General features: G+C 41.1%; 1 protein-coding gene across 1 annotated transcript in view; it reads right to left on the bottom strand.

Annotated features, from left to right (window-relative positions):
- Positions 1-241: 241 nt before the first annotated feature.
- Positions 242-13,420, bottom strand: part of LOC118371069 (glypican-1-like) — a 148,413-nt gene continuing 135,234 nt past the window's right edge. Inside the window, exons 8-11 of the mRNA XM_052463599.1 lie at positions 12,678-12,803; positions 9,988-10,118; positions 9,647-9,822; positions 242-962 (exon numbers count right to left, since the gene is read on the bottom strand). Of these exons, the coding sequence (XP_052319559.1) occupies positions 754-962; positions 9,647-9,822; positions 9,988-10,118; positions 12,678-12,803 (642 nt within the window). The 3' untranslated portion in view covers positions 242-753. The remainder of the gene's footprint in view (positions 963-9,646; positions 9,823-9,987; positions 10,119-12,677; positions 12,804-13,420) is intronic.

Below are 13,420 nucleotides of genomic sequence, written 5' to 3'. Positions count from 1 at the left end.
TCATGTCTGTGTGAATATGATCACGACTATTATTACTGCTTTATATTATCAAGCAGAGGAAAAAACAGCTTATGTGAAGCGTTTTAATTTTCTCTCTGTTGCCATGTAATGTGTGGGTTTAAAGGTTTAAGGTTTTTAGGGCCTTACCGAAACAAGATTATCTTTCATAAAACTCATCAATAATTTATTTTGTTTGGGGTAGAATTCGTTTTTCTATAAATATTGGGGAGCCCAAAGATGCTCCGGGGGGATTATATTCCTCTGTTTTTAATAAATAAATAATCTCCTCAGACATAAAGGCTGTTTACATGATTAGGAATACAAACGTTAGGCTCAGCATGACTGAAGAGTCCCCCTTACACAGCACAGCGTCAACCAACACTAACATCCTGTATATCTCTATAGTCTATAGATTGACTCTTAACATGTCTTAGGTACAGATTTCTCAGAGAACCCAAACACCAGAAAACAAAACAAAATAAAAATGTGAAAAGACGAGCTCTAGTAGTGCCGTAAACCGTCAAATAAAAGACAAGAACAGAACCAAAACATTTCTGAATAATATAATACTCATTACAACTTTTGTTCTTATCCGAGACCAAAAGGAAGTCCATTCGGGTTTTTTTCTTGTTAATTTTGTTTTGTTTTGGCAAAGTAAGTAAGTAACCCCACGACATCTTCTCTTCTCTTCCCACCCCTCGTCCTGCCCCCCATGTCCCAAACTCAGTCTCGATTGGTGGAATACCCTATCAATTATCGCCGGAGCAGCAACATAACCAATGAGAGCAGGTAGAGGGCGATGGATGGGAGGTTGTGGTCAGCTGATGCTTTCACAACCTTCTTGTTCTCCGGAGGGTAGGCGTACACTTTGGGTCTGTCTGTGCTGGGGGCCATGAGGCGCGGGCCCCGGGGACAGTTTTCATCTGTGCACATCCCGCTTCCTGAACCACTGACATCATCACCTGAAGACAAAGACGGAGAAGAAGAAAATAATACATTTTTTGAGAAAATAATAGTTTCTCTGGCTTATATGCCAGTTATAACAAAGTTGAAGAGAATAAGGAAGTTAGAATGTTAATCTTACAGGGCAATTCTACCACTTTTCAACCTCATATGCATTATATCCAACGCCATACCTTAGTCTATGTGAAAACGGCACATTTCTACATTTTGTTTTAAAAATATATTATTTTATCACCTTATACTTGTGGGTATTGACCTATATGGATAGGGCTACATTGAAATGTTTCTTACAGAAGTATGGAAAGCATATCAATAACCATGGTATAAATTAAAAGGGAAACATTTTGAGATTATGGGGAACTTATTATACTGAAGATGAGGACACAACAGTCAACCTGACAAGACGGAATCCAAACACATTACACTCAAATCAAATCCAATTTGTTTATATAGCCCTTTTTACATCAGCTGAAGTCACAAAATGCTATACACAAACCCAGCCTAAAACCCCAAACAGCAAACAATGCAGATGTAGAAGCACGGTGGCCAGGAAAAAGTCCATAGATAGGCAGGAACCTAGGAAGAAACCTAGAGAGGAACCAGGCTCTGAGGGGTGGCCAGTCCTCTCCTGGCTGTGCCAGGTAGATATTATAACAGTACAAGGGCAAGATGTTGCTTTAGACTGCAGTTTACATTTGACCTTTTATTTAATTTATTTTTAACCCCTATTTCGTGGTATCCAAATGCTAGTTACAGTCTTGTCTCATCGCTGCAACTCCCGTACGCACTCGGGAGAGGCGAAGGTCGAAAGCCATGCGTCCTCCGAAACCCAACCCAACCAAGCCACACTGCTTCTTGACACAATGCCCACTTAACCTGGAAGCCAGCCGCACCAATGTGTCGGAGGAAACACTGTACACCTGGCGACCGTGTCAGCGTGCAATGTGCCCGGCCCGCCACAGGAGTTACTAGTGCGCGATGGAACAAGGACATCCCTCCCCTAACCCGGACGACGCTGTGCTAATTGGGTGACGCCCCATGCTGGCTGCGACAGAACCTGGACTCGAACCCAGCATCTTTAGTAGCACAGTTACCATTGCGCCACTCGTATTTTAAATTTACTGTACTTTTCGCCTCATTTGTTGACAAGGAAATCTGAATATACTCTGGATATGTTCAGTAACATGATCAGAAATTCCTGTAAAATGTGTGGTAGGTGTAACATACTGTAAGACAAAAAATGACAAGGGTCTGAGTGAGAGGACAAACTGGTGTTTCCAAGTGACCACACACCTCTCCAAAGTGTGCACTATTTCTAAGTCATTTCAATGCACTTTTATGACTGAAAGAATAGTCTTCAACTATAATGTGCTTCTTAAGCTATCCTAGCTGTGCCGTTGAGAAACTGGAGCAAGCACACTTGTAGTTGTTTTGTTAGGAACACAGCCCTGCATCCCTGCCTTTACACAAGTTCTGTTATTTACACAATCCAAAAACAGTCCATTATAAATTGTAATCTGGGTCAGGTGGGCATGATTTGAAAGCTTGTTCTATTGCCAACATAACTAGCTAAATGATCAAATACGATTCTGCAGTGTTCGGCTTTCACAAAGCAATTCAGAGAAGCAGATCATATTTCAGATGTGTGGTCCGCTGCTAATTTCCTTCACAATACAACAAACAGGCTCATTCTGTTCAGAATAACCCAGGGTATGACATCATGTCATATCGTAACTATACATCAAACATAGTGATCATAAATGTTGACACTGTATATTACACAAGTTTTATGATACAGAAATGCTATTTGGAGTCACGGGTGTTTGGCTTGCTTGTGCAACATCAGAGGTATTTTTATAATCCTCAATGTCTCATCTTTCAAAATACATTGAGTCTCCGTAATTTACAGCATGTCCTGCACTCAAACAACAAAACATTTGCAAAAGTTGACCAATTAGCGGGAGGGATGGGGGCAACTTCTTGTTGTGCGATGTGCTCAAGTTCAGAACAGCTGTCAGTCGAGACCTATACAGCGCTGAATGGCACACAATCCATGGCCGCTAGCATTACATAATTAACTTGTGTAGGAGCCAAAATCGAGGTCTAAATTGAGCTCTTTATGTTTGACATTTTGAACATAATGCAAAGGCAGCTTGTGGCGATTTTTGCCCAAAATCCTTTCTTACAACCTATGTTTTTATATTGCTGATTGTATCAGTGTTTTTCTGTTGGAGTCCTGACATCGGCCCAGTCAATGCATTACTCAAAATCCATCTAGCCAAGTTATCTATTCATCTCTTCTAAACAACCGCTGAGCCATCGCACCAACCAAATGTACAAGCACAGAGGGACGATGGAGGCCAGTCCGGCCCTACAGACAGCTACTCAGCTACCCGATGACAATACTACTGGGGATGTCCAGATGAATCCAGGCTCTACAGACGGATGCTCCTCCCCTGGCGTTCTTACCACCAGTCAAGGTAATCATCTACCAGTGGGACTCCTGTCAACGGTGGCGAAGTTTACACGCACACTTCAGCCCACATCTCAGAAGCACTAAGCACCATCCATATGAACTCATTAAAGCGCTACACAAAATATCACCGGGAGTTCCAGCGCGAAAAATGCAATCTCACCCAACAAACCTCACCCTCTTTCAAACAATAAACCAAGCAAAATGTCTCTGGGATCCTCAGGAGAAACCAAAATGATTTGCTCGTGGGTCATTTGAACATCAGAAGCATCACCTCAAAAACCGATCAGATTGAAGATTGACTGATTAAAATTTGGCTAACCAAAACATCACCTGAGGCTGTTTATGCTATGCCAGGGTCCAACGTTTTCAGAAAAGACAGTCAAATGGGTGTGGGGGCTGCTTGTGTATGTAAAGCCTCCACTGATGTAAAGTATTAAATGCACCCAACTTGAATTCACCCGCTCAATAGAAATCAAATGTATTGCAGTAACCGTAACACTGTCACTATAAATGTCATTCACTGTTGTTGGCATACAGTGTACTGTCCACCATCACCAAACAACATATTCTTTAAACATTTTGAAGCAATTCCACCAGTGGAAAATAAATAAATAAATATTCGATCATAATCTGACTGTCATCACCAGGAAGCTAACCAAAAAGAGATTCATGTACAGACAAGACAAAAAGCAGGTCTCCAACAGCATACCTTTTGAGTCTTTGCTCTCAAACTGCTCTGAAAACAGGTGTAAGTACTGAGATTAGGATTTTTAAGGATTTGCGCAATAAAGCAACAAGCTTAGAAAGGCCAAAGCCAACTTTGTTATTGGTCTTATCAACCATGCTAGAGGAAATAGTAAACATCTATGGGACAATCTCAACACATTATCCAAAAATGTGCAAAAGCATAGCAGGAAAATACAATGAATTTTAAAATGAAGCTGAAATAGCCTCAACATTTAACAATGTCTTTAAAGACTCCGTTGAGAACCTGACAGTAACATTTGGCCATTGAAATAAATACTTTCTCGGACTCTACCTCTCCTGTTTTTAACTCCGCTGAAGTGCCTGAGCAGGAGATAATTCAATCCTAACTCATCTTAAAAACACCAAGGCACAGGATGTGTATGGAAATGACTCCGCCCTCCTGAAGAAAAACTCCAGCACCCTGAGCTCTCCAGTCACTCATCTGGTACATCTATCAATTAAACAAGCAGTGTTCCCTGACGACTGGAAATCTGCTGTCATAACACCAATCTTCTAGGCTGGAGATGTGGCCATTTATAGGATCATCAGCATTCTCCCAAAATAGCTGACTGGTTGGACCACTCATGTCTTACATTGAACACAACTAAAACTGTCTCCATCAGGAACAGTGAGACACATCAGCCTGAGGAAACTGTAAAAGGGACAGAGGATTGAGATGATTTCACATTTGAAATAATTATTGACTCTAACCTTTCAAAAAACAAATAAAACAAGTATGTGGAACAGCAAAAAGCAACCTGGTAAATGTCAAATTCATCAGAAACCAAATGTCAACAGATGCTGCTGAACTTTACATGCACTCAATGATTCTCTCCCCATCTGTTTACTGTGTCACAACCTGGTCACAAGCTAGTATCACGGCAATGAAACCACTCCAAAAGCTTTATATTATCTAATTCCTTATCCCTTTATAATTCTTAAACTACAAACAGCGTTTGAATCAGGCATTTGATGGGTTAAGGTTAAAGTTCCTGGTAAGACTCAGTTTTAGATTTTGGTTAGTTGTTTTGCAGGTCAGCAGTGTCCTTATACTCTCCCAGGTTCAAGCCCCAGTTTAGGGTTTCTGTGCCAGTGTTCACACAATGAGATTTACAAAATGCAACACAATAAAATAAAACAGTATAATAATATTACCTCAGTTATAACAAATGGCACAACAATTTAGGCCAAGTTCTTTAGCCGGTAACTTAATTCCAGCTCAATCCTATAAAAATAGCACTGAAATAGCGACGTCTTTTTAAATCATGTGAGCTAACTGATGATAGGCTTCTTAAATATTCTCTCTCTCTAGGTCTACTTAATCAACAAACAAAAAAATGTTATGAAAGGGATTGGAAAGGGATGGGTTTGGTATTCTAGCAACACACATAACAAGCTGGATGGAGGGTCGTTCCACCTCAAAAACACAAGAAAGAAGTTTTAGACACCCACTATGTCAGTTTGTTCTGAAATCGTTTCTGTTGTTAGAAACAGATTAAATTAGCCTTCCTGCAACATTTATTTTGTTGAAATATAATTAATCTCTTACAAATTAACGTAACTGAATGCACACAAATTGGCAATTGTTTATTTATGAGATTCATATAATATTGAATAAATATAGTACCTAACATTTGGACATTTGGATCAAACTTTTCTCTCAGGCACCGTTAGACACCCCACGCCAATCACACCCAGACAATGAGTATATAGTATCAATTCTCTGTTTGACAAGTAGTATGGCGCTGTAGCTCAGAGTATTGTTTATTCATCCTATGTAATGTATTCTACAGTGAATTTGGTGATGTTTTTTTCCCACTGTTCAGAGAAATTTGTCATTGAAGTTGTTTATGTCCCATCCCACATCCTGCTATTACCAAGTTATGACCAGTAGATGGTGTTGTTACTCCTCCAATTATTATTTTTTGAATCCCCCACCCCCCTCATCATTAAAGGGATAGATTACTCAAATTACAAAATGACATGTAGACTGTAAACTGTCAATGGTCCAGAGGGGTATCCTAAGAATCAGGCTTGAGGAGTTAGCAAGGTAACTTTGGTCAACTCTGAGTTTAACCGGTCACACGAAAGTGGCTCACCTTTTATCCAGGTATATTTCTATGGCAACGAATCATTCAGAACTTACCTGCTCCGGGGTAGGCTAACTCACAGCTAACTCCACTTAACCTGAATAAAATGACTGAGCCACAAGTTGAGGACCAATGAAATCAGATTCCCTCCCTCTTGCAAAGATTGTGGCATCATCCCCTTCATTTGAGGATGAAGACTGTAAAATATTGTATTAATCAAATGTTTTTGTGTGCAAAAATGTTTCAATAATCAAATATATCACATTGCACATTTAGAAATGACAGAATGCATTTAAAACTTCATTCACAGTGACACTTTTGTATGGCTTAATACAATTATTTTATCGATTGGAGTGGGAAAAAGGCGCTTGTGGTTGTACATCGATAAGCACCCCAAAGCATTTCGCTACACTCGCATGAACATCTGCTAACATCTGCTAATTGTATGTGACAAATAAAATTGGATTTGAAAGTCGGCTATAACGATAAGTAATATGAAAAAAGACGGCACTTCTAAAAGCCCATTTCACACCACAGCCTCTTGAATTTGCAACTTGTAAGATAACTTCTCTTTAATTTAGATTTTGGCACAAATTAAAATATGTGGCTCTGAATCGAACCATGGGTTGATGTGTCAGCATCGCTTCAATGAAGAGTTTGGCATTCAACTAGCCATGTGCAACATGCATGCACAGATATAAGCCTGCTAGAGTTAGCGTCAGGCGTACGAGCAATATCCACTGTCGTAGTACGGATAAAGCCTGAGCTGGATTGTGAAGCCAAATGAAGCTAGTTAGCTTCAGAAACCCTGAGCAAATCTAGCTTGCCCCTCTGGTATGACAGCAATCCCATGTTTTGGTTTTATTTACCAAGTCATTGTTTCAAATGCTAACTTTTCAATGGTACCTAAATTTGTATTTTCACGCTTGCCAAATCATCCTAAAGTATCTAAAAATGTATTGTGGAACTCAATGATGTTACATATAGATGACTTGGATATGAAGTGTGAAACTTCAAATTTTTCTAATTTAATTGACATGCATTGGATTTGTGCCACAGATGCTAAAAAGTTAGCATTTGAAACAGTGGCCAGGTAAATGAAACCAAAGCATGGGTTGCTGTCATACCTGATCCATAAACTGCTACGGGGTAAGACAACCAATACGTAATTGTGTAATTTGGGTAAACTATCCCTTTAACAATGGGGGGGGGGGGGATTACTCAAAATACATTAACCTAATAGCAGGAACAGCACCATCTAGTGGTCAGAAACGGGTACTATCAGGATGTAGGATGGGAAATGAATCCAATGACACATTTTTTCTGACGAGGGGAAAACAACATCACCACAATCACAGAGAATACATTACATAGGATGAAGAAACAATACTCTGAGCCTCGGCTCTATTCTACTTGTCAAACATATAGAACTGATACTGATTGTTGTTGGGGTGGGATTGGTGTGGGGGGGTCTGTGCTTTTGACCACTTCTTTGGATTACTCATGTCTTACTGATTGTTAGAAATATTTTGGTCCAAATCGGATGTTAGGTACTATAATTATTGAATATTATATTAATCCTATAAATCAATTAGCTTAATCGAATTATATTTAAATAAAATAATGCTTCCGGAATTCTTATCTGTTGCTAACTACTGTCATGATGTTGGCCTGGGGGATAGGTTTATGACAGTCATAAATACCTCTTCCCCCCTTTTTCCTCTCTCTACACTACTGAGGTTACATTTGCAAAGCCCTTGGTTAACATAGACATTCTGGGAACATCAGAAGGTGGGGGGAAATGAACTATATTCTGGTAATCCGAACGATTGAACATATGCGGTGGTACTTAATGAATATGATGTCAGTTCGGTTGTCATCTGAGACATTCTCATCAATGATAAGATGACATAAATTCTACAGTGGAAAGTCTACACATCAGAGGTATCGGATTCACATGGAATTGTTGTTCAATTTAAATGTTTGAATATGAAATTATTTGTGATGGGATGGAATGTGATTTTAGCTTCTAAAATGTGAGATGTGGGTTTTCATAAGATAGGGCTGCTCAATCAGTGGCCCTCCCCTGTAAAGGGAGATGGGCTATAAAACTTTTCAAACACACCCTCCTCTCCCTTCCTATATCAGCCCTTGACGTCAATAGAACTTCCTGTTCCGGGGATGTAGGACGACGGTCCTATGTCAGAATGGTTCAGATAATAACTACAGAATAAAGCCAACATCAGCGTGAGCTTTGGTTGCGAATGGTATGAACTTTGAACTCTTATTCACTACAGATGTGATACTTCCTAGCCGTTGAGTTAGCAACCGCAGCTGCAAAGGGAGGTTAGGAAGGAACAGACAGAGTATCCCGTCTACCACACAACGACGTTACTACATCGTATCCAATTGGCCACCAGAGACATTCTTCAAAGGACTCGGTTGGGCAACACGGCCTTCCATCTACCACCAACCTACCGAAGCACAGCTCAGAGTAAATATTTATTGCATTTTCCTTTTCCAAATGGGCGGTAATTTAGAATGCATAAGATACTGTATTTACAATAGCACAGCTTATTCCTTTGTTCCTCAGTCTTCCCGCTCTTTCACTCAAACCCAGCCCCTTTTCTTTTGTGTAACAAGCTGTCATATCTGTTCCACCTACTAGGGACGTTTTCCTTTATGACACAATTTGTAATCAAGTTATGATTTAATTATGTGTATGTGTAATTCTGTGTGATTAGTTAGGTATTTAGTAAATAAATAATTAAACCCAATTTTGTATTGCTGATTCGAATTGTTAGCCAGGGTTCGTGCAGATAACTAAGAATGTACAACTTTCAGATGAGACTTAAGTAAGATGACGATTGATATTGACTGCTATTGATGTAAAATATTACTAGGTCTTTAAGAGTTTATTCGGAAGATAACAGCTCTATAAATATTATTTCCTGGTGCCCGACTCTCTAATTAATTACATTTACATGATTAGCTCAATCAGGTGACATTAATTACGGATAAATACTTTTATAGAATAGCATGTCATATCACTTAATCCGACATAGCCAAAGACACGACACCACAGAAATGATTTCAGAACAATCTGAGATGGTGGGTGTCATGGTTTGATGAAATTACATGGAACGACACTGGAGACAATCAAAACAACATTTGAAATATTTCCAGTAGTCATGTCAACATATAGTGTTTTGACCATGAGGGAGACCTCTCTGTTGTCCACACAGCTTTTGCCCTCAGGAGTAGGATGACATTGCATCTAAACTCTGAGGTAAGGTCCATTTTGCGATATTCCTTCTATGGTTGGAGTCAGTATTTGCATATGATGAGCTGATCCTAGATCTATACTCACTGGTGTCCTGAAAGTCCACATCGTTGCCATTGAAAGCGTTCTTGAGGCGGTTGGTCATGATCTTGAGCTGCATGATCTGTTGGCGTATAGTCATGTCTGGCTTGGTGATGTCGATCTCTACCTCAGGGTTGTTGATCTGACTAGCCAGGCCGTCACCCATCACCTCTGGAAGGTACCTGGGAGACAAGGAGAGAGGATGACTGGGGAGAACTCAAATACACACACACTCACACATGCATGATCCACACATGCAGAGGCACCCACACAAATATGTATGCATGCGAGCATGAACACACACATAGCATGCATGCACACACATAGACGTGGTTTAGGGGTCCTACCTGGCACGGGCCATGCCGTTCCAGCACTTGTCTGCTTGGGACCTAGTGGCCACCCTGTCAATGCAGAGGGTGCTGGGTAACGAGACCCAGTAGGGCTGCATGTCCCTCAGCCTCCTCGACACATCAGACACCTGGGGGTGTTTTGCAATGGAAAACAGAAACAAGCATTTCTTATTGGACCAGTTCAGGTAGTCCCTCCCTGTTTCGGTAGCATTTCTTATTGGACCAGTTCAGGTAGTCCCTCCCTGTTTCGGTACCATTTCTTATTGGACCAGTTCAGGTAGTCCCTCCCTGTTTCGGTACCATTTCTTATTGGACCAGTTCAGGTAGTCCCTCCCTGTTTCGGTACCATTTCTTTCATTTGGTGGTTAATGAATACAACCTGTGTACTGGAAACTACTATCAAAAGCTATTCAATATCATGTTTGTTCAAGCATTCACGCTTTCTGTAAATAGCTTTTGTATGAGCAATAAACAATCGACAGTGTGTTAATGTTTGGGAGACAATGGTTGTTTCCATTTCCTCACATTTCATATTCATCTGACTCATTGCATTCTTGACTGTAGCATTACACGACTAAACAGACACCGTATCATTCATATATATATATCTATATATATCTATATATATATATATATATAAAGACACAGTGGGGCAAAAAAGTATTTAGTCAGCCACCAATTGTGCAAGTTATCCCACTTAAAAAGATGAGAGGCCTGTAATTTTCATCATAGGTACACTTCAACTATGACAGACAAAATGAGGGGGAAAAATCCAGAAAATCACATTGTAGGATTTTTAATGAATTTGTTTGCAAATTATGGTGGAAAATAAGTATTTGGTCACCTACAAACAAGCAAGATTTCTGGCTCTCACAGACCTGTAACCTCTTCTTTAAGAGGCTCCTCTGTCCTCCACTCGTTATCTGTATTAATGGCACCTGTTTGAACTTGTTATCAGTATAAAATACACCTGTCCACAACCTCAAACAGTCACACTCCAAATTCCACTATGGCCAAGACCAAAGAGCTGTCAAAGGACACCAGAAACAAAATTGTAGACCTGCACCAGGCTGGGAAGACTGAATATGCAAAAGGTAAGCAGCTTGGTTTGAAGCAATCAACTGTCGGAGCAAATATTAGGAATTGAAGACATACAAGACCACTGATAATCTCCCTCGATCTGGGGCTCCACGCAAGATCTCACCCCGTGGGGTCAAAATGTAACAAAGTAACAAAGCCTACCATCAGTAACACACTACGCCGCCAGGGACTCAAATCCTGCAGTGCCAGACGTGTCCCACTGCTTAAGCCAGTACATGTCCAGGCCCATCTGAAGTTTGCTAGAGAACATTTTGATGATCCAGAAGAAGATTGGGAGAATGTCATATGGTCAGATGAAACCAAAATATAACTTTTTGGTAAAAACTCAACTCGTCGTGTTTGGAGGACAAAGAATGCTGCGTTGCATCCAAAGAACACCATACCTACTGTGAAGCATGGGGGTGGAAACATCATGCTTTGGGGCTGTTTTTCTGCAAAGGGACCAGGACGACTGATCCATGTAAAGGAAAGAACGAATGGGGCCATGTATCGTGAGATTTTGAGTGAAAACCTCCTTCCATCAGCAAGGGCATTGAAGATGAAACGTGGCTGGGTCTTTCAGCATGAAAACGATCCCAAACACATGAGCAACGGGCAACGAAGGAGTAGCTTCATAAGAAGCATTTCAAGGTCATGGAGTGGCCTAGCCTGTCTCCAAATCTCAACCCCATAGAAAATCTTTGGAGGGAGTTGAAAGTCCGTGTTGCCCAGCAACAGCCCCAAAACATCATTGCTCTAGAGGAGATCTGCATGGAGAAATGGGCCAAAATACCAGCAACAGTGTGTGAAAGCCTTGTGAAGACTTACAGAAAACATTTGACCTCTGTCATTGCCAACAAAGGGTATATAACAAAGTATTGAGATAAACTTTTGTTATTGACCAAATACTTATTTTCCACCATAATTTGCAAATAAATTCATTAAAAATCCTGCAATGTGATTTTCTGGATTTTTTTTCTAATTTTGTCTGTCATAGTTGAAGTGTACCTATGAGGAAAATTACAGTCCTGTCTCATCTTTTTAAGTGGGAGAACTTGCACAATTGGTGGCTGACTAAATACTTTTTTCCCCCACTGTATATATATATATATATATATAGAGAGAGAGAGAGTCACCCACGAAGCATCGTTACCCATCGCTCCACAAAAGCCGCAGCTCTTGCAGAGCAAGGGGAACTACTACTTCAAGGTCTCAGAGCAAGTGACGTAACCGATTGAAACGCTATTTAGCGCGCACCGCTAACTAAGCTAGCCGTTTCACATCCGTTACACTCACCCCCCTTTTGACCTTCCTCCTTTTTTTCCGCAGCAACCAGTAATCCAGGTCAACAGCATCAATGTAACAGTATAACTTTAAACCGTCCCCTCGCCCATACCCGGGCGCGAACCAGGGACCTTCTGCACACATCGACAACAGTCACCCACGAAGCATCGTTACCCATCGCTCCACAAAAGCCGCGGCTCTTGCAGAGCAAGGGGAACTACTACTTCAAGGTCTCAGAGCAAGTGACGTAACCGATTGAAACGCTATTTAGCGCGCACCACTAACTAAGCTAGCCGTTTCACATCCGTTACATAAGCACTGACCAGTTTCTCCAGCCTAGCCCCAGAGGTTGGGCTGTCCTCCACTGTAACCTTCCCACTCCTCTTCACCTCCTCCAACCCGGTGCTGCTGGTTCCTCCCTCCCTCGGATTCCCACATGCCTGGAACACCTGAGAATAGAGAGAGTGGGAGTTAGCGGGAGGAAGTGACCAAATTATTCAGTTGACAGGCATTTATTTAGGAGCAAAAGCTACAACTCTTGAGACAATCTGTAAAATAATACCTTGATTTTGGTATTTTGTATTTTATTAGGATCACCATTAGCAGCTACTCTACATGGGGTGTTTTGAGTCTTGAGGATTTCAAACGAAATCTCTTGCCCAATCGGATCAACAACTACCACAAACCAAATGTAACTTTTTTTGACACATAATTCGTAAACAACCGGTGTAGACTAACAGTGAAATGCTTACTTACGGACCCTTCCCAACAATGCAGAGAGGGCCTCCCGAGAGGTGCAGTGGTCTTAGGCACTGCCCCTATAGGCTGTCCCTATAGGTTCTCCCTATAGGCTGTCTCATCGTCGTCAGTGATCAGGCCTACCACTGTCGTGTCGTCAGTAAACTTAATGATGGTGTTGGAGTCGTGTGGAGCCACGCAGTCATTGGTGAACAGGGAGTACAGAAGGGGACTAAGCACGCACCCCTGAGGAGCCCCCGTGTTGATGGTCAGCATGGCGGATGTGTTGTTGCCTAACCTCACCACCTGGAGATGGCCCAGGGTCCTT

The sequence above is a fragment of the Oncorhynchus keta genome, chromosome 15, assembly GCF_023373465.1.
Source record: "Oncorhynchus keta strain PuntledgeMale-10-30-2019 chromosome 15, Oket_V2, whole genome shotgun sequence".
Classification (NCBI taxonomy): Eukaryota; Metazoa; Chordata; class Actinopteri; order Salmoniformes; family Salmonidae; genus Oncorhynchus; species Oncorhynchus keta.
Note: the sequence above shows the minus strand (reverse complement) of the source record. Positions and strands in the feature narration are given on the sequence as shown.